The sequence below is a fragment of the Furipterus horrens genome, unplaced genomic scaffold, assembly GCF_987537825.1.
Source record: "Furipterus horrens unplaced genomic scaffold, mFurHor1.1.pri manual_scaffold_3, whole genome shotgun sequence".
In the NCBI taxonomy this organism is placed as follows: Eukaryota; Metazoa; Chordata; class Mammalia; order Chiroptera; family Furipteridae; genus Furipterus; species Furipterus horrens.
The window spans coordinates 182,338,691-182,360,843 of NW_028327173.1; the positions used below are offsets into that span (position 1 = coordinate 182,338,691).

Here is a 22,153-nt window from a genome sequence, read left to right on the forward strand (position 1 = left end):
CATATTTAAGTCTTTATATTTTTCTCCCTACCTGATCTCTCCAGAATTTGGAAACTCTTAATGAGCATTATTTAAATTTCACGTCAATATGGTTGTTTACATGGATTTAATGAGAATCTGTTCTCTTTATAACAGAACACACTTTGAAACTGGTTTTATCAACCAAGACTTTGAGTGAAATGCCTAGTTTGAGAGAGACATGCATAAACTCTGGATGTCACCAAAAAGCTTTAAGGAATTAAGATTGACTTTGGAAGTTAATAAAAGCCCTTTGGAAAAACTACCTGATACCTTGCTTATTTACATGGTTTATGGCAGTCTTTCCAGGTGAAAAATGAATGTTGCTTTCCTGGAAGATGGCAAAGAAAGAACCTCAAGGCATTTTGATCTTAAGAACTTGAGGAATTCACTCAAATCTATGGGTATTGCAGGAAAAGTCTGATAGCAACTATGTGGCTTGGCTACTTCGCTCTGAGAGGCTAAAGTTTAATCTGGAGATTCCTTATGAGATTCCAGCAAAGTAGACTTAAGAGAGCCTATATGATCAATTGCTATTCTTGCTGAATTTTTGCAAATAATTAAGATAAATTTATTGAAACTAGGCTTATGCAGCCACTGGCCTTAATTTTTATAGCTTTGAGGAAAATGAGGGTGACTTTAGGGAGAGAAATTGTTTCCATGGGATCTAAAGGGTGGGGCAAATGTAGGTGTACAGTTGTTTCTATGGAAAATAATATAATACTTAAGAAATAATAATACAATTATAAACTGTTTCTCACACTCAAAACTATAAATCTACTTTTGCCACACCCCGTATAATACACCGTTGTGGATATAAGACCCTAGTTCACTTAATTGTCTTTAAAGTTTTATTTTTCACCTATATACTGGGCTGAATCCTGAATTTTATAGTTGTTTTAAGTATTTGGCTATAACCCTTCAAACTAATGTTTCATTTTTCTCCCATCCTTTGACGTGGAATTAAGAACTAAAACTTTTCTGAGCCAAGCAATAGCAAATGGCAGCTAAAGGACACAATATAAACTTCAAAAAAGTTGCCATGACAGCTTATATGTAGTCTCAGTGACTGACGCTACACAAGCCATGCAGAATTCACTGGAGCACCTGATGACATCATCAGAGACACTGAAACAGCAGACAAGGAGGATCTATCAGGTAGTCACTGCCTGCCTTCATTCCAGCAAAAGAAACTTTGAGCCTTATATTCAGAAATCTTCTCAACTGACAGGCTTACAGATTCAGAAACTGGTTTATAATTTACTCTTATCACTAGCCTTTTTGTTCCTTCTGTGTTCATGGACATACCCCTTATTAAATACCTGACTGCTTGCATACACAGTATAGGCCTCACTTTGGGAGCCCATGTGCATCACCAGTCCTGAAATGAGACTCAATACATTTAACTGAACTGAATTATTCTCAGAACTGAATGATTGAATCAATGAAACATGGAGCAATCTACCAACTTAGCTTCTGGAATGTGAAAGTTTATTATTTAAAGTTTCAGCCCTGGTGAGTACCTCTTTTGGTTAGAATGTTGACCCCACACACCAAGGTTGCAGGTCTGATCCCAGGTTGGGGCACATGTAAGAATCAACCAATGAATGCATAAATAAGTGGGACAACAAAATGATGTATCTCTCTCTCAAAATCAGTAAATTAAAACATTTTTAAAATAAATAAAGTTTCAAAGATGAAACTAAAGGGACAAAAATTATGCCAACTTTAAGTTGCTCTTTGGGATACTGAATTTAAGCTACTTATTAAGAAACAAAAAACTCAGAACCTTAGACTTCCCTCCCTTTCCTGCCTAAGAGATACAGACAGAAAAACCTGCTTCAGAAAGGAGATTTTAGGATGCAGCCTTAGCCTAAAGTGAATTAAATATACTAAACAAGAGGGCTTCAGGCACGTGCTTGTTGCCTGGATACCCTGTGTCCCATTGTTTCTGGGTCACCTCGTGGGATTTTCCTGCCCTGTGTGTTGTGCTTTTTTTTTTTTTTTTCCTTTTTTCTTTTTCAAGAAAGAGAGGGACAGAAACATCTATGTGTGAGAGATGCATCCACCCGTTGCCTCTTGCATGCTCCCAGCTGGGGATCTGGCCTGCAACCTAGGCATGCGCCCTGACCAGGAATTGAACCAGAGGCCTTTCCGTTCACAGGCTGGCGCTCAATCCACTGAGCCATACCAGCCAGGTCTATGCACTTTTTCAAGTACCGATAAGTGGCCCATTCTCACCTCTAAAATCTAATTCTCCACTCCCCCCATTCTTCTTCCTTTGCTTAAACAGTTTTATATACCCAATGTTGTCTGTCTTTGAGAATTTTCATGGATTTATCATATCTATGTGAATGTCCCAGGCACATAAATTAAACTTTTATTTTCTCCTTTTAAAAAAGTCATTTTGGTTCTTGTACTAAATTATTACAGTCAAACATTTGTCAACATAAAACTTTCATATAAGGGAGGCTTTCTTTCAAAACAACTAACCAAAATATAAACAATTATTCAAATTTAGGAGTTTATTCAAATTTATAGTGAAAAATGTAAAATAAGAAATTTAAGCTAATTATATAAGGTTAATTCTAATGTAACTTGGTGTTTCCACATCTGTAAAATGAGAATTTGAAACTAGGAAATTAAGTCCCGCATAGCTCAAATTCTAAAATTGTATGATATACAAATTCCTCAAACTTTGAATTAATATACTAGGTTGTTCAAAAATGTAAGATAAGCTTATGCTGGTGATTCAAATAACCCTGAAATGTTAGAATACTGATAGTTCCATCCTGTAAAGAGTCCATCAGTACTGCTTTCAGACTTCCTGTTAGTATGTGTTCTGAATGAATGATGAGCAGTAAATAACTATTCGGACTGCTGATCTTAATAGCATGTAACACAGCTATTCACTGAGGAGTTATAAAGGTCCTATAATTATAAAATCCTGAAAGTCTCATCAACATAAGAGAAGCATCATTAGCTAACACCAGTGAATATCATGACAAATAAAACTGAATGAATACCTTTAATTCTGAAATATTTAGATTAGATAAAACTTGAGATATTTATCTATATGCAAAACAGACAGCACTACTCTACAATCTAAGTATCACTGTAAATCTCCTTTGGTTAAATAGGGGGAAAAAACCTGTCCATGGTACCCTTCCCTCGTAATCCTGCCTTTCTCACTATGCACATTACGTATTTTCCATGTACTGAAAGAGATGGATTGCATAGAAGTATCCATGGGAACAAGATCTTATCTCTGCTGAAACTAAATCTGGGAAAAGTAAGCTACTCATAAAGGAGTTTTACTATACAGAACGTGTATTTCTCAATGTAAGTTGATTTTATGCTGTAACAGAAAACAAACTGAGAAAGTCTGTTTCCTTAGACCCTCCATAATTATTAACTTTACTCTTAAAATAGGGGACTGGTCTCCTTACAATTTAAAACACAGATAAAACAAGACAGTAGTTTAAAAATAAATTTTGCATCTATAAGAGTTTTTAAACCTAATACATGAACCATGAAAAACTGAAAAATGGGAGGCCAAAAGAAGTGAGCAAAATATAGAACGTTTCCCATTAAATACTCATCTGAAACTGTCAGGCTGACTCTGTTGTCATACTTGCCATTTTCACAAACCCACTAATATGATTAAAAACCCTGATTTTAAGACTATAATCATGCATTTTTTAAGCTACTGCAATAATCATAATGCAGAAGGTTAACAACATACTATAGACTAGTGATCCAGCAGATAAACTTCGCCGTCCATCTGCAAATTAGCAGCCACACCCCTTAAAAAGAGAACTGAGGCTGTTCTCCATTAACTTCCATAAACGGTGGCTTTCGTTTAAAATTCATTACTTCGTTGCCTGGACCGACCATATTTGATTTGGAATTATTCTGTTTTATAAACACTGTCTCAGAGTAAAGCTAAAAACTTTACCAATGCCTGCATCTTTGGGCGGGGTGGGGGAGGAGGCACCCTATAATACAGTGAAACTGAGTCTTAGTTACCTAACAATTCATTACAAGGATATTATAATTAATCACAATTATATTCTCTGCATCACAAGAATGAAACCATTTAAAAACTCAACCAAAGCCCAGTGATAATACATGACTTCACAGTGTTTCCTTTGGGTTCTAAGAAAGGCATTATTATTAAAATATGGTTTGATGGCTAAGTCTCTAGGTTTCCTCAATCATTTAATGTTTTAAACCTAGAAAAGAGCCTGTTTGCGGAAAGACAAGTTTGGGAGGAGAACGAACGGGCACATTAAAATAACCGTGGAGAGCATGGAGAACTCTGAGTTCTTTAACTCCCCCAGGCTGTGGAGGGCGAGGAGAGGAAACCTTACCTGCCAGCGGCCGTAGGTGAGGAGGACCATGGAAATGGGGATGGCGGTGCCCGCCATGGCATGCGTGGAGGGCATGCTGTACTCGGAGTTGTAGAAGACCTCCAACTTGACCACGGGAGGCGAGGCGGGCCGCGGCCAGCGGATGATGTCCTTGGTGCACTGGCCCAGGTACATGACCAGCACCCAGATGACCACGAGCCTCCGACCCACCAGGGCGTCCAGGTTCCAGATCCAGAAGGGGAAGAACAGGATGTAAAAGAGTTCATTGCCCAGCTCCGTGCCGAAGCAGAACAGGTAGTAGAGCGGCCAGTTGCTCACGTGGGCCAGCTCACCCTCCTCGCCAGTCAGCGAGTTTCGCCGCAGGGCGCCCGCTCGCCGCGGCGAGGCCGGGCCCAGCTCGGTTGCCAGCCCGTTCCGCACGCCGTTTGGGGGGCCGCCGCCGCCCGGCTTGGCGGGACACTGATTGCGGTCGCTCCCGGGAGGCTGGGGGCCTCCGCACGCCCCTGGCTGCCGCTCTCTGCACCCGGAGTCTTCGGAGAGGGGAGCCTCCGCCTTCTCATCCTCCCTCGGGTCGGCGGTGTAGCGGCTCAACGGCGCTTCCACCCCACACAGCCGCTGGAAACGGGCCACTTTCTGCGGCTCCCGCAGACGGCCAGCCAGCTGAACGAGGCGCTGCCCCAGCGACATGATAACGGGACCCGCGCGGCCCGCGAACTGGAGGACGGTGGCAGGAGGGCGGGCCCGCTCGGCGCAGCCCCGAATCGTTCCCGTGCGCCCGGCCAGTGGGAGTAGCAGCAGCGCCTCGCTCCACCCGCTGGGTTCTGTCGGGTGACGGCGCCACAGGCCGCAGCAGCGACCGCGGGCCCCTCCCTTGCCGGCGCGCGCCCTGCCGCCGGCCGCGGCCTCCACGCGCCGGCGCGCGCTGAGCCCCGCCCCGCCCCCCACGGCCGATCCGGGAGGGATCCCGGCGGCGCTCTGCCGCCCCGAGCGCACCCTGCGGCGGCTGGGTGCTGAGGCTCGCCCCGCGGCCTCCCTCGGGCTCGCCTGAATACCCAGCACGCGTCGCGGTGCTTGCCGCGCGGGAGGTTTCGCGTCCTTCCTCTACATCTTAATCCCTTTTTCCTCGCATGCTGGTGGTGCCGGCTGTACCCCGTCGAACGTTGGGGCTGTACCCCGTCGAACGTTAGCTCCGAGAGCACACGAGCCAGGGCCAAGCACCCGGATATCCTGCTGGCACAGAATCAAATGGTGAATGGTGAATGAAGGCGAAGCAGTTACCACGCGCCCGGAATCATTCGACTAAATCATCACAAGTAATTACAGAGCTGCTACTGTGGGTTGATGTCCTGAAAGTCACGTGCCAGTTGACCAGTGGTGGCAAGACTAGGTGTAGATCCCAGGACAACACTGTGCCACTGACCAACTATTGTGGTATAAGTTAAGAGATCCCAGGTATTTTTGACTTACATGTAGAATTTCCTTTTAATAAATTCTGATAGCTAATGGGTTTGCACAGAAATTAATTGGTGGCTTAATGCAGTGTGTAGATTTTTGAATTCTATAAAGTCACTTTAATGTCTCACAAGTTACAGATGTGATTTCTAGAAAGAACAGTTTGTATTAGAAGGCCTCAGAACTCTAATTTCAGGAAGTTATTTTGCGTAAAGTGAATGCCTATGATTAAAGAATTTGAATCTCTTCCAAGAAACAGGCTGGAAAATTCTCCTGCCGTTGTGTCATTAGAAATAAGACTGTGACTATCCCTGCCCTCAAGACGCTCACAGTATAAATGGGAGACAGAGAGGCCCACCTCTAGAGTACAAAGTGGTAAAACAGAGACGTAAACAACATGCTCTGGAAAGAAGAAACAAGTTAAATAAGACAGCAGGAAAGGCATTAAGACGTAATCATGTTGGTAGACTTTAGTTAAAGAACAAGATATAAATAGGTAGAAAAGCCCATTTAGGAAGAGAGAAAATTAATCAAGAAGGGACAGAAAAGTGTAAATATGTATTTAGTAAACAATTTATAGTTCATAGAGTACAGAGTAGGAAGGTAAACAATTAGAGTTAGAAAGGGAAGATAGGGCTGAATTGTAAAAGCATTGAATGCCAAGTTGGGGATTACAATTTGTAGGCAGTGGGAAGTCATGCAAGGCTTTTAAGTGAGGGAGTGACAAGATAACTGGGAAGAAAATCAAAGATAAGTTGCCAGCTGTCAGAGACCAAGCACCAGTAAATAATTGGAAGATGATTGCAGTTATCAGGTGAGAAGAATGAGGGCCAGAACTAGGGCTGTGCTTCTGGGAACTGGAAGGAAAGGGATAGATTTGAACAGGATTTTGGGATCAGTCATTTCATTTGAGTTCATAGGCCTGCAGGCAAATAGGTTTGCAATATATACCTATATAAAATCATCATACTGTACACCTGAACTAATACAATGTTCTATGTAGTATATCTCCATAAAACTAAGGAAAGAACTGTTACTTAATAGAAAATAATATCCATTTTAAACTAAATATGCATTGATATATTTATTTTCTTTTACCTCTGGAACCCAATTTTATTTCTTGTTAGTTAAACTACAAAATCTGTGTATTGCAAACTATTCACCATAAATTATTACTGTTACTAAAATATTTTTATTGATTTGAGAGAGAGAGAAAGAGAAACATTGCTCTGTTGTTCCACTTACTTATGCATTTATTGGTTGATTTTTGTGTGTGCCCTGGGCAGAGACTGAACTCACAGCCTTGGCATATCAGGACATCACTCTTACCAATTGAACTTCCTGGCCAGGGCTAGAATATTTTTGGCTTGTAGATGTCAGTACATAGCACATCATGAAATCAGCAATTGGTGATTATGAATTTGTTATTTTTGAAAGATTACACTTATGTAGGAGTTGCCGGTGTTGACTACAACGTCAAACTGCCTTAGGGACTCCGGCTCCAGATTTTCTGTCGGGGTTTACTCCCTTAGCCTTTCCCCTGAAGAGGTATGCCGCAAGGCAGCGGAGGTTTCCTTCTCTGATGTGCCCTGACTGGAAGATCAAACCAGCGACACTTAGCTCGCAGGCCAAAGCTCAATCCACTGAGCGTCTTTCCCTTGGATCCTTCAGCTGCGAAGAGAGGGGGGGTCTGCTGCATGGGCAACAGCAGACCCTCCATATCACCCTGCCCAGGCTCTGTAGCTTCAGCTTCACTGGAGAGGACACTCCAGCGTCATCGCAAGATGTCGATTCAACACGGGAGGAGACAGATACCGTGTCACTCCCGAGTTGGACTGCACAGCCATTCTCGGCGGTGCAGATAGACTCTTAAGAAGCTACACCATCGTCTCTCGAGACGGACGGCTGCCGACGACGACACTTATGTATCAAATTCTTACACACACACCTAATGATTTTATCCTGCATCTTTTGTTTTTAATCCTCACCGAGAGATAAGTTTATTGAGAGAGAGAGAGAGAGAGAGAGAGAGAGAGAGAGAAAGGGAGAAACATTGATCAATTGCCTCCTATATGCTCCCCAACCAGAGATCAAATCCATAACTTAGGTATGTGGCCAGACCGGGAATTGAACCTACTTTTTGGTGTATTGGGACTACACTGCGACCAGCTGAGCAACCCAACCAAGGCTATCCTACATCTTTGATTAGTTTTATTATATTTCTCAAAAAATAACATTTCCTCTGAATTCTTAAAAATATGTCTCATATTTCTCACTCTCTTATTAGGGATTAGGATTTTAAACTTTGCTTTTTGTAGAAAAAATATGCCTATCATAGCACAAATGTAAATAAAATACAAATATACATAAAAATTAATAATAGTTTTCCATCCTCTATGTTTTCTATGCCTTAACATTTCAATCACTTTATTGCACAGATTCTTAAAACAAACAAACAAACAAAAAAACCTTACAGAAAAATGGTGAGAGTATTCCAAGCAACAAAATAAATGGTGTCTCACCCACTTTATTGCTAATCCACATAGGCTGAGATGACCAAGGAATTCTTCCTTTAACATACAGGTTATTTACACTGTTTTGTTTTACCTCAACTCTGTAGTACTTCTTAAAATCTTTTTTTTTTCTTTCTAAGATTTCCCCCTTTATTTGTTAACATCTCTCTTTCCAGTTCTACTATTTTTATTCTTAAAATCTGATTCATGACTTGTTTTTTTACAGGAATGATTGGAAATACAGGTGTATACCCAACACAGAAAAAAAAATTTTTTTAAGTTCAGGACTTGAAATCTCCGACCACATCTGCCCTTTCATTGTTCCAGACATGTTGGTAGGTGTTGATTTGTCCCTAATATTTTTGTGTTTGTATTATACTAAATTCTCCATCAATAAGAATGGTTAATTTAATTTTCTAAAGAAGATACACTTAAAAAAAATAAACTTTAGCTCTTGGTGAAAATATTTATAAAATGTGTTTGAAATATTTTCAAATGTATATTTTTTAAAGTATGGTAGAATAAACAACCTATCCTTCTGGGGCCATTTTTTATTGTCAAAAATATATAACATATAACTCACCCATTTTAACCTTTTTAAAGGCCTGTCTTTTTTTGTGTGTGCAGTTATTTCAGGACTTTGAAGATTTAAGATTAGGATTTAGAAATGGACATAAAATTGTAGAGCTAGAAGGGGGTTAGAAACCATTTTATTAATTAACTAATTTTATAAGAGTCATTTAGTTCATTAATCTGGTAAATTAAGCACCAATTGTGCTAGATTCCTGGAGATGCAATGTTAAGACACATCACTAAGAATACTATTAAATGCTATCATCCTTCTAGGCTCCTAGATGAGATGAGTGGGTGTTGTTTTTTTAGTTTCTCTTCTCTGAATTCTATCACCCATTCTTTTTTCCCACTGCCACAACCCTAAACCAAGTTCAGTTGACAAGGAAGGAGCATTGTAGGAAGTGGTTGAGGATTTGTTTCTGTTACAAATTGGAGTTTCAGAGTCACAATTGAATCTATCGTCGTCGTCGTCGGCAGCCGTCCGTCTGGAGAGACGATGGCGTAGCTTCTTGAGAGTCTATCTGCACCGCCGAGAATGGCTGTGCAGTCCGATTCGGGAGTGACAATCCCTGCCGCACTTGGTACAGGTGAAGGCAGATGGCCGTTGTTGCTGCTGTTGACGCTGCTTCCGCCTCGATCTTTTCTGGGCCGCCTCCTCGTTGCGCGCAGCCTCCGTGCGTGACGTACCTTGCCTGACCGCAAGCCTCCAGGCTAGGCGGTCGTCTGCTTGAACTTCCCATGTGTTGAGGTTGATGGAGCATTGTGTCATGTCCTTTTTGCAGATGTCTTTGAACCGCAGTTTTGGGCGCCCTGTCATCCTCTTGCCTTCTGCTAGCTCGCCGTAGAGGAGGTCTTTGGGGATACGGCCTGCATCCATTCTTTTGACATGGCCGAGCCACCTGAGGCGTCTCTCGCTAAGAACTGCATGCAAACTGCTCATATTGGCTCGCTTCAGCACCTCGGTGTTGGGGACCTTATCCTGCCAGGCGACATGCAGGACGCGTCGCAGGCACCTCATGTGGAAGCTGTTGAGTTTGCTTTCGTGCCTTGCGTAGGTGGTCCACGTCTCGCTGCCATAGAGGAGAGTGCTGAGTACGCAGGCTTGGTAGATGCGCAGTCTGGTTTTCTCAGTGAGGCTGGAATTGTTCCACGCTCGCCGGTTCAGTCTGGCCATAACTGTGGCTGCCCTGGCGATTCTCCGGTTGACCTCCAAGTCAACTGACAGAGAGCTCGAGATGGTGGACCCGAGGTAAGTGAAGTCGTTGACAACCTCCAGGGTGTATCCGTCGATGGTGATGCATGGGGGAGTCCCCGTGCCTTGAGCCATAACATTCGTCTTCGTCAGGCTGATGGCTAGTCCGAACTCCTTGCATGCGTGGGAAAGGCAAGTGACTAGCTGCTGGAGTCCCTCTTCGGAGTGTGATGTCAAAGCTGCGTCGTCGGCGAAGAGCATCTCACGGATGAGCACCTCTTTGACTTTGGTCTTGGCTCGTAGACGGGCCAGGTTGTAGAGCTTGCCATCGGATCTGGTGTGAATGAAGACACCCTCGCTGCAGTCCTTAAAGGCGTATTGGAGGAGCATGGAGAAGAAGATTCCGAACAGCGTAGGCGCGAGGACGCAGCCCTGCTTTACTCCGCTGCTGACTGGGAAGGCCTCAGAGGTTGCGCCGTTGTAGGACACCGTGCTGTGCATGTTGTCGTGAAAGGACATGACCACAGCAAGCAGATGTGGTGGACAGCCAATCTTCCGTAGCAAGCTGAAGAGTCCGCTTCGACTGACCAGATCAAACGCCTTCGTGAGGTCAATAAAGGCGAGGTAGAGTGGTTTATGCTGCTCGTGACACTTCTCCTGCAGCTGGCGTAGGGAGAAGATCATGTCCACTGTTGAGCGGCCAGCTCTGAAGCCACACTGGGACTCTGGGTAGACGCGGGAAGCAAGGGTCTGCAGGCGGGCAAGAGCGACCCGGGCGAATACTTTGCCGACGACGCTGAGGAGAGAGATGCCCCGGTAGTTGTTGCAGTCGCTGCGGTCTCCTTTGTTCTTGTACATGGTGATAATGGTGGCGTCTCTCATATCCTGGGGGATGTAACCCTCCTTCCAGCAGCGACAGAGTAGATGGTGGAGCGGCTGTAGCAGGACTGGTTTCCCGCTCTTTAGGATTTCTGGAGGGATTCCGTCGCTTCCTGGTGCTTTCCCGCAAGCGAGGCGGTCGATGGCTTTGCCGAGCTCTGCCGCAGTAGGTGGGGTGTCTAGCTCCTCCATGACTGGTAGGTCTGGGATGGCGTTAAGAGCAGTGTCTGTTACGGTGTTCTTCGTTGCGTACAGCTCGAGGTAGTGCTCGGTCCACCGCCGCATTTGCTGTTCCTGGTCAGTGATGACCTCACCTGTCTTGGACTTAAGGGGGGCGATCTTGGAGGGGATTGGGCCTGTTGCCTTCTTGATACCCTCATACATTCCTCGTGCGTTGCCTATATCGGCGGCTTCCTGGATGCTTCTGCACAGGTTTAGCCAATAGGTGTTGGCACAGTGGCGGGCGGTCTTCTGGACTTTGTTCCTGGCAGCCCGTAGAGCTTGAAGTGTACTGGGAGTGGGCGTGACCTTGTAAGCCAGTAGGGCCTTCCTCTTAGCCTCGATCACGGGTTCCATTTCTTCCCAGTGAGCCTCGTACCAGTCAGCGTTCTTCCGCTCTTTCTTCCCGTAAGCAATAATGGCGGAGTTGTATATGGCGTCGCGGAGACGTGGCCAGTTGGATTCGATAATGTCATCTGCCGCCACTCCCTCGCCGAGTGCATCTTCCATCTTGTTGATGAATTGCTGGGTCTTAACTGGGTTGCTGGCACAACTGGTGTTGATGCGTGGGCGACCCTTCATCTTGGAGTGGTGCAACCTCTTCGGCATTATGCGCACCTTGCTTACCACGAGGGCATGGTCCGTGTCGCAGTCTGCACTGTGGTAGCTGCGGGTGAGGAGGGTGCTGCCAATATCCGTTCTTCTGGTGATGACGAGGTCAAGCTGGTGCCAATGACGGGAGCGGGGGTGCCTCCATGACACCTGGTGGATCTCTTTGCACTTGAAGAATGTGTTTGTCACGCACAGGCCGTGGTGACACAAAAGCTCAAGCAGTCGCTGACCATTCTCATTGATTTTTCCTCTCCCAAAGTTTCCAAGGCAGGTGGGCCAGGCCATGTGGTCGGCTCCTACTCTTGCGTTGAAGTCTCCAAGGAGATAGAGAGCGTTACTTCTGGGAATCTTGGATAACGCTTCGTCCAGTGCATGGTAGAACTGTTCTTTCTCTTCGGTGGTGGCGCAGAGGGTTGGGGCATACGCGCTAAGAATGCTGACTGGGCCGAAAGTTGTTGACAATCGGAGGGTAAGTAATCTCTCTGTGCCTCCTGTGGGTGGCTCTATGGAGTTAACAAGCGTGTTCTTCACAGCGAACCCAACACCGTGCTGTCTTGGTTGGTCCGGAGACTTCCCTTGCCAGTAGAAGGTGTAGTTGGTTTCTCTGATAGTTCCGTTGTCGGCCAACCGGGTCTCCTGTAGAGCCGCAATGTCGATGTTTAGTCGTGCCAGTTCCCTATCGATGACAGCGGTTTTCCTGGCACCCTTGATCCACGGAAGGTCTGCAGTAAGTCCGGGGCACATGGTCCTGATGTTCCAGCTAGCGAGGCGAAGAGCCGGAGGCTTCTTTCTTGTTGTTTGCTTGGAATTAACTGGTGCGGGTGTTTTGTGGCCCACTTTTCGAGAGGCGCCTCTCTGATCCCCACGCACCCAGTGGGGCAGGCGAGCCATGGCGAGACGGTAGCTGTCCAGTGAGGTGCGATGACCTCTCCCACCGTCAGAGGAGACCCCTGGTGCTCGTTTCCTTCGCCAATCGGATGAGCTTATAACCGGTATCTGTCTCCTCCCGTGTTGAGTCGACATCTTGCGATGACACTGGAGTGTCCTCTCAAGTGAAACTGAAGCTACAGAGCCTGGGCAGGGTGATATGGAGGGTCTGCTGTTGCCCATGCAGCAGACCCCCCCTCTCTTCGCAGCTGAAGGGTCCAAGGGAAAGACAAAGTCAATACAGCTTGGCTTCAGGTGCGCCGCAGGAGTTGCCGGTGTTGACTACAATGTCAAACCGCCTTAGGGACTCCGGCTCCGGATTTTCTGTCGGGGTTTACTCCCTTAGCCTTTCCCCTGAAGAGGTATGCCGCAAGGCAGCGGAGGTTTTTTGGAGTCAGAGTTTTCCTTCTCTGATTTTAGAGATGTCCTTCCTCTTTCCTCCTTTACAGTCTTGAGGGCAGCATTTACAGGCTAAAATAGAAAACTGGCAGTGTAACCTTCTAAGCAGATACTACCAATACCCTGCTTGGGTATACTCACCCAACAATAAACATCTCTTAAATGTCCTCCAAGTGCCATGCCTCGAATTAGTAAATGGCAGTGCAATGGCAGCCAAACATTTGGATCAGTTTCACTAAGTAAACCACCAACACAAGTAGGTTTTTAAAACAATAGAATAGTGTCTCATTTTATTAAAAATAATAACTATTTTTAAGCAACTTACCAGCAACACTGAATAAAAACCTGGCTGTGTTTAATAAATAAGTAAATACTAAAAAACCAAAGTAACTAATAAAAAAAAGTCCTAGAGCCAGTTCTCTCATCTATTTTCTGGGTGGCCTTGAGAAAATCACTGCCACTCTCTCAATGCTCCTACTCGTGTTTTCCTTGGCTGTAAAAACAACCCCCAAATGACAATGTAGCAATTGGAACAATACATTTTTATAAAGATGCTCTCAAAGTCTCTTGTAAGTCTAATATTCAACAATTATAGTCTATATAAAACAAAGGCTGATAAGGAGAAACAAGATGGCGGAGGAGTAAGTGGAAGCTACACTAACTTCCTCCTAGAACTAGTCTGGATTTACAATGTAATTTTGGAGAAATCATCTGGAATAACGAACCGAACACCAGCTGGAGAGAAGTCTTATAACCACGGAGAGACAGAAAAGGCCGCTACATCACAACGTGACCGGTAGGGAGTGCGGAGACGTGGAAGGGCTGGCTGGGCTCCCACGGGTGGCAGCTGAAGGGGCTGAGAAACAGCTCAGCAGCCGGGGATTCCCCCTGAGAAGGGCAGGGTCTAAACCCCCAGCTGGGCTTCCCAGCCTACAGCGACAGAGTGGAAAGTAAAATAGTATCAGCTGTGAAAAGCGAAAAGCCACAGGCTTTCTTGCTAGCCGGAGAGAAACAGCAGGAGAAAAAGAGCTCTTAAGTGGATCACATACGAAAATATTTTGGCCACCACTTACCCTGGGCTCAAGCAGAGGGAAGGCAGAGAGGACTGGAGACACTTGGGGAGAATTTGGCACGGTGGCTTTGAGGGGAGAACTGGAGGAGCAGCTGACTGGGTCCCAGTGCTGACTCATCCCCAGTACTGCGGGTAGACCATTCCCCTCCAAGTGGCTGCTTCAACTTGAACAAATTATATGTTTTACCTTTTAGTTCCATCATAATCATTTTCTACCTTAGCAGTCCAATGTTATTGTCAGTGATAACAGCAGGTAGCCTCCACTCCAATCAGGCTTATATTTCATTCATAGACCACCTACATGACTAATTCAAAGCCTCCTCCCCCTACTTTGAACTTTGGCTTTCTTTCCTTCTATATCCTGCTATATCATGCCCCATGTTCAAGGTTCATGTCTTTCATAAAGTACCAAAGAAAATGAACACCTGGAATAATCTTGCTGGCACCCAGTGGGATTGACTGCTCTGGCGACCACAAATTGAGCACCCACCTTCTGCTGAGCCAAGGGAGTAGGTTCCCTAAGATTTCTTATATTTGTGGGCAAGTGATAGATTGAGATGATCTCTCTCCAATGGTTAAAGCTTTAACTTTTATACTCAGAAACATTGTAGACATATTCCTTCCTTGAGAGAAAACTGGTTAGCAGTGAGAGAAAGTGAAACTGCCACATAGACAGCAACGGAAACCAAAGGTTTCCAAGACTCCTAACGAAGTTTAATTGCTTCTTCCCAGTTGTTAAGGGCTCCTTCTGCTGCCATGCCTTTCTTGACATTTGACTGTTAAGTCCTTCCTTGGATTTCATAAGCCAATAAATTCCCCTTTCTATTTAGGTTTGAGGTCTGTTTTTGTTATTTTCAGATAAAATATAATCATGCAGGTGGTTAGAGGCAGAATTAGAACCGGAAGCCAGATCTAACTGCTGATCTACAGTTTTGCCAACAAACAATGCTGCCGTGCATACAGTTCACTGTTTTGGAGGGAATACTATCTTGAGTCAGAAAAGCTAGATCTGCCACTGATTTCCTCTATACACTTAGGCAAATAAATTACTTATGATATCAAAAGGTATAAATTCTCATTGCAAAATGGGAAGAATAACAGTTTACCTTACAGGGTTATGGAAATTCTACTATAACCTGATATAGGTAAGGAATTTTTAAACTATAAAATAAATTAGGAAGCACCAACATATAATTGTACTAATAATAGGAAATTGAAGTGAGTGTGCTGAGGACAAAAATATACCTTGAAAGTTTTATTTAAAGAACTGAATCTGATGTCTTACTATCATCTTAACATCATTCATATATCCATAATTATCTCAAACAGCATATTCAGGTAGAATGCATTGTCTAAAAGACTAAATGTAGGTCTCTTAGGATACATTAGGAAAAACAAATGATTGAGGGCTAGTTTACTCACAATTTTTGTTTCACAGGGATTGTTTGACAACCTACCTGGCTTTTTGTTTTCTTCTCCCAGCCCCACTCTCATGAGGTATGCAAGCCAAGGGGACTTAAACACAGTGAGGGAAGCCAGGTGTTATTCAAGCCTCACATAGGTCTTCCTCATCCTGCCTCTCTCCTACCACTGCCCTTATACCCTCGCTCTGTATCTGGTGATTCTGAAATGGTGTTCCCTGAATATTTCATGCTCCTTAGTGCTTCTGTGGGTCAGCTCATACTATTGCTCTCTGTCTTGATCTTACTTCTATTTCTCACCTGGCTGAGTCTTTGAAGATTGTCTCCTACACTAGGCCATGAGTTAGCTGCAAACGAACAGTTTCCTTGATTTCTATATCCCTACCACCTAAATGTTTACTGAATAACTGAATGGAGAAATACAAAATAGCTTTGGAACTCCATTCCTATAGAACTCTCTAGAAAGATACTGAAGTGTAAAGAGGTTATTAAAACATATATGGACTTATTTGACTTTGGCTCATTCCCAGGGCAGCAGTTATAAGAGGTCATTCCCTTACCTGGTCCTTATGCAAGTCCTTAGAGATATCATAAGATCTAATCAAACCAGTGTGTCCAGTAGCTACTTGGTAATAAATTCTTTGGACTTATTCCTCTGAAATGACTACTAAGAGGCAACAAGAAAGGGAAACTTTTCCTTTTTGGATAACCAATTTTATAATAAAGGTAACATTAATTGGATCTTATACAACATGTACTACTTGATGTGCTTTACAGATAGTAACTAATTTAATCCTTACAACCCTGTAAAGTATATGTGCTTTCTTACTTCATCCTACATGTGAGAAATTGAGGCACAGAAACATTAAAGAATATGCTCAAGGTCCCAGAGCTAGTAAGTAGTAGAGCCTGGTTTCAGATATCTGAAAACAGAGCCTGCACTCTTAACAAATTATGCCTCCCAAGAGCTCTTAAAACCACTGGTTCATCTTTGCTATTCTCTTATTATCATCATTATGTAGGAAATTCCATCTTCTCTGCCTTATGGTAAATAACATTCAGTTGCTTTCTTTTTTAAAAAAGATTTTATTTATTTTTAGAGTGAGAGGGAGGGAGGGAGAAAGAAAGGGAGCAAAACATAGATCAGTTGCCTCGCGCACTCCCCCAGCCAGGGACCAGCCCTCAACCCAGGCATGTGGAATCTAACTGGCGACCTTTCATTGTCTGGGATGATGCTAACCCATTGAGCCACACTGGTCAGGGCTCAGTTGCCTTCTGCGTCTTGAACTCTGGCATTATGTTAAGTTGATCATTAAGATATAATAAACATAAATTACACAAAATGTTACATGGAGCCACAAGGGAAATAGAATAGTTTTCAGTTCATTTTAATTGAAAGAATAAATATTGAGAGCCTTCCAAATGCAAGGCATTAGGCTAAGGCCTAGAGAAGCTACAGAGAGGAATAAGGACCTGTCTTGCTCTCAAGAAGCTTATCATCTGCAAAGAAAGTTAAAAAATGTACACAGGTTCCTGTAATAAAAGACAACTGTGTTAAATGCTTTAACAGAAGTACAGACATAGTGTCCGGAAATGATAATGGAAGAGATTAATTCCCAAACAGGGAAGAAATAACGTCTGTGTTGGATAGAAATTCAGAGTAAGGAATTTTGGAAGTAAAACATTCAAGGCACAAAAAAATGAAAATGATGAGATTAGGAAAAGGAAGACAGGTTTTTAGAAACAGTGTAAAGAGTTTCTGGGAGGAAGAAGAGATGAGGTTATACCTTAATGGAAAGACAAAAGCAATGTTAGGGAATTTGAACTTTATTCTTAAAGAGAGGAAGAAAAAGAGCAGTAAGACTACACAAGAATGCTGAGACTGGAGTAATCTTTAGGAAGATTCATTTGCAAGCAACGTGAAAAATTAAATAAAATTGGAGATTGAGGAGGCTGGTTTATACTGGGCAAGAATGAGGTTAATAAGGTCTGAACAAGATAAGTGGCAAAGGAAAGAAGGTAGCAGCTGTAAGATATTCAGTCAGAATAAAACAATGTGAAACCAGTTTAAGAAATGTCATATTCAGAAACAGACTATGTCAAATTAAAAACAAATCTGAAAGGATTATTCAGGTGAAGGTGGGGGGAAACTTGCAGTAGAGAGAACCCTGGGACCATAAGACCTGGGAGCATCAAGAGTTGGACAAAATGCATATTTCTTTTATAGAGAGGAGTGAACAAGGCTAGAAGGGACCAACCAGGCTGGGGACCTGGGATGAAAGGCTGGTGTGATGAGAAGGTAGACGGAGAATTTTACCCTGAGGCCAGCTGCTTCTCCGGGAACTGCCCTGAAGGAGTGGCTCTGCTGACTCAGGCTCCGGGTGGGCCAGAGGTCTGGGTCAGGGGTAAAGGAAAGAGGCTTAACCAAAGTTTGATTAGTGTAATTTTTTCCTCTTCATCAATGGGAACAAAACAGTTTAGCCGATCGTTTATGAGACAAAAAAAACAAAACAAAACAAAACAGGGATTTGGAGGGTCTGTGTCTGGTAAACAAGCCAAGAATCTTTTCTAAGTCATCTGGGGAAGAGCGGTTCCTTGCAATAAAGTATTTTTGCAAATGGGTGGGTGAACTTCTTAGCCTTCAGGTAAAGTTCAGCATTTTCAAATAAAAGAAGGAGGCATTACTTCATACTCAGATTCCAGTTGAGGAATGAAAGTATTAGTAATCTTTGGATGTCAAGCCCAAGCCTATCTGAGTTTCATTTCAACACCTAGACTTAGTTATTTCATCTGACACACCCACATCTAGTCCATACAGGACAGACTCCAGTAATTAAAAATTTATTTTCAGCATAGCCATTTTATTGTTTTCAGAGAATAAGAGTGGTTGCCAGATACTAAACTTGTAAAGGTAAACAGCAGCAAGGGTAACAAGGAGGGTTAGCATGGAGCAACCTTAGATTTTCTCAGTGTGAGGCTAGTGTGGACAAGAAAGGGGCCACATACTAAACCTGACAGGCTCAGGGGAGGCCTGCAGGGGGTGCCTTACAAACTCAGAGACTGAAAGCAAGCACATAGGATAGTCTGAAATTAACACTTCCTAATTAAAAGTGAGTCCTGGCGGGTAGTCACACTCTAGGCCAGTATTTTCCTTGACGGAGGTCAATCTTGACCTAAATTAAACCTGTCTATCTTGATAACATATCTTTGGAATGTCAGAGTAATCTTTTCCAGACCCCTGAGGGCACAATTTTCACAGTCTTCCACTAGAGCACTAGACCCAGAGCATGAACTCCTCATTGTTACTTTGTTGCCCACATACCATCTCTGTGTGCTCTAAATGTTAACTGTTAACTCTCCTGTACCTACCAATGTAAAAGATGTATGTGTCTCTCCATTTTACTCTTTATTCAGTCTCAGAGCTTCCCCTCCCTTTACTTTCTCCTGCCTCCCTAATCTACCGCCAATGAATTTTACTGAACCCACCCCTTTTGGCTCCTCCATTGATTGTAATGTATAAAATAATAAAATAAACTGCAAAACTGCCATTCTCCAGAGCATTTTCTCAATCTGTTGAGATTTTACTTCCTGGCAATTCCTGTCAGTTTGGCTCAGATAAACTTACAAAAATCATCTGCAGGTTTGAACATTACTTGCATTGACACTAGGAGAAGCTGATATTTAAACCATCAACTCAAGGGACAGATATCACAGCCACTGACAAAGACTTTCTCCTTGACCAAACCTGAGTTGGGCTTCTCGAGACCTCTTCTCAATTAGGTCCCAAGTTTGGGATCTGCCCTCTATATCTTAGTCCAGTTTTTGCTAGGATCCTGCTGAGTCCGTTTAATGAAAATCATGCACCTTTGGTATCTGATCACCCTAGATAGCAGATCAAATTCCTCATCCTGCATCCTTGGAAGCTTATTACTCTGGCCTGTTGAGTTGATATAGCAAGAATTACCCTTAGTAATTTTTCCATCCACTGACCGCTGCTGTACTCTTGGCTGTAAATCCTCACTCATCATTGTATTCAGAGTTGAGCACACTCTCTCTCCTACTGCAAAACCTCCATCATAGCAATCCCTCTTGAATAAAATCTTTCTTACCATCTTAATTAACAAGCGTCATGAAAAATTTTAACACCACAAACAAGTTCATGTATCAATCAGAAGTGGGACATCACTTCAAAAGTAGGTCTCTATTGTTTTGATTATTTAGTAAATAAGATTACTTGGTAAATAAGATTATGAGTGCTATAAACTCATACCATTTCTACTTAGTGTCTGAGGAGGACAGAACAATCTTCTGAGTTCAAAACTTACATTTAAAAAATTCCATTTTTCTATATTTTTACATTAATTCTACAACGAATTTTAGCCACTTTAGATTTCCAAAAGTAGATCCGTTTTCATCCAAAAATATATTTAATTTAAAAAGAAGTTAAATGACATACTCCTATATATTGAGTTATCAAGAATACCAAACATAAAGAGCATAATGATACATCATAGTTTAAGTAGCACATTTATGTAACATTGACTTTCATATACATTATTTCTTTTGATCCTTAATAAAAGTACTATAATGAATTATCGCCATTTTATAGTTGAGGCAACTTAGAAGGTAGTAGAGCTGGAATGAGAATTAAATTACTTGGTAGAGTACTGTTTTCCTTTTACTACATAGCCAGAAAAAATCCTACGTAAGTGTGTAAGAAAATTAAAATATAAAGAGTGATAGTATATGTGGAAGCATTTACTTTGACTATATCTGCCTTACATGCCCTCTTTAACTGGTTCATCTTTGATATAATTCAGAACTCTCCATTGATAGAGGAATAATATTTGTATCTTCAAATGTATATATTCCTCTTCTATAGATAAATGGTACCTTGCACAGTTTTTTAAGTATATTACTGGAAGTGGATTGAATGACTGCTTTGGGCTATGTACTATGACTTAATTTATTATTCTGTTATTTGGGTGACTCAAGAGCTATATAGTTTCTAGATGTACCATTCCAAAAGGTAATATTTAATCAGACTAACATGGCCTTGAGAACCCAAATCAGAAAAGGAAAGGAAAATTACTGGCTACTTGCACTCATGAAATGAAATGTGGATATTCTAAATCAAATCTAACAGTAAATTAAAAATGCTAGCTCTTTGAATTTGTCCTAGGAACACAAGGTTGATTTAATATTAGACAATTGATTAATGTACCGCATTATTGAATCTAAGGGGAAAAACATATGACCATATCAGTAAATGAAGGATATTCAATAAAATTCAGCAGCCATTCACAATAATTTTTTTAAAATTAAGACTACAATGGAACTTCCTTAACCTGATAAAAGGTTATCTGCAAAAGACCTATACCAAGCATTTTATTTAATAGTAACATCAAACATTTTCTTTAAGATCAGGAACAAGTAAAAGGTACCCATTATTATTCTAACAGTGGAAAATTGTAGCTTACCCTACCATTCCTTTGACATTGTTTCTGTAAGTGCTGACTCTGACTAATACGTAGCTTGTAGATGAAAAACACGTTTGTATAAGAATCCTAGGAACAAAAGATACAGACTCCAACCTTCAGGCATCCCAGCTCCAGGAGATTTGCTGACCTTCATCCATGGAGCCAGGATGACCTGAAGCCAGCATGACTAAACCAGGATGATGCACACTGGAACATTACTTGCCTTACCAAAATGGGCTGTGCTAGTCTGCACATAGAGAACCTTTCAGCCCTCTTCTCTTCATCTCTTTGTTCTGTTCCCCTCGCCCTCTTTGTAAAAGACCTTTGCCTCCACTAAGATGTGGAGATGGGCTTGGAGACATGAGTCCCGCATCTTCCAGGTGGTCCACACCTGAAAATAAACCACTTTCCTTTACATCAGCACTTGCCTCTCATGTATTGGCTTTCATAGTGCCAGGCAGCCACAATGGTTACATTATCACTTCTCTTCAACATTGTATTGGAAATTTTAGTTGCTTCAGTAAGACAAAGATAGGGATAGAAGAAACATAACTGCCATTATTCATAGAAGATAAAATTGTGTACATTTTTTAAAATTTAAAAATAAATTATTGAAATTGATAAAAGATTGACAAGATTGTATAAAAATCAATATACAAAAGTCAGTTGCGATTCAATAGCAAATATCAGAAGATATAATTTTTTAAGATATTATTTTCAGTGGCAACAGAAAAAAATGTAAATAGAAATAAATTTAATAAAACATGTATAATTCTTTTATGAAGGAAATTATAAAATGTTATAAAAGACATTAAAGTCCTAAATAAATAAATGTGGCATGTTATTAGATAAGACTCTAACAGTTGTAGTTTTAGATCTCCCTAAAGTTACCTACCAATTCCATTAAATTTAGACAGATTTTCTTTTTTAGCAGAACATTATAGTTAATTTTAAAGTATATATGCAAGTTACCCTGGCTGGTTTGGCTCAGTGGATTGAGCGTCGGCCTGCGAGCTAAGTGTC

At 42.3% G+C, this 22,153-nt stretch overlaps 1 protein-coding gene and 1 long non-coding RNA gene across 2 annotated transcripts in view; one reads left to right on the plus strand and one right to left on the minus strand.

Moving 5' to 3' along the window:
* SGPP1 (sphingosine-1-phosphate phosphatase 1) overlaps positions 1-5,251 on the minus strand; it is a 44,105-nt gene extending 38,854 nt beyond the window's left edge. The window contains exon 1 of the mRNA XM_090272074.1: positions 4,392-5,251. Within this exon, the coding sequence (XP_090128200.1) occupies positions 4,392-5,078 (687 nt within the window). The 5' untranslated portion in view covers positions 5,079-5,251. The remainder of the gene's footprint in view (positions 1-4,391) is intronic.
* Positions 5,252-5,335: 84 nt separating this feature from the next.
* Positions 5,336-22,153, plus strand: part of LOC150016899 (uncharacterized) — a 38,378-nt gene continuing 21,560 nt past the window's right edge. Inside the window, exons 1-2 of the long non-coding RNA XR_016510075.1 lie at positions 5,336-5,843; positions 8,583-8,691. This is a non-coding gene — a long non-coding RNA (uncharacterized LOC150016899). The remainder of the gene's footprint in view (positions 5,844-8,582; positions 8,692-22,153) is intronic.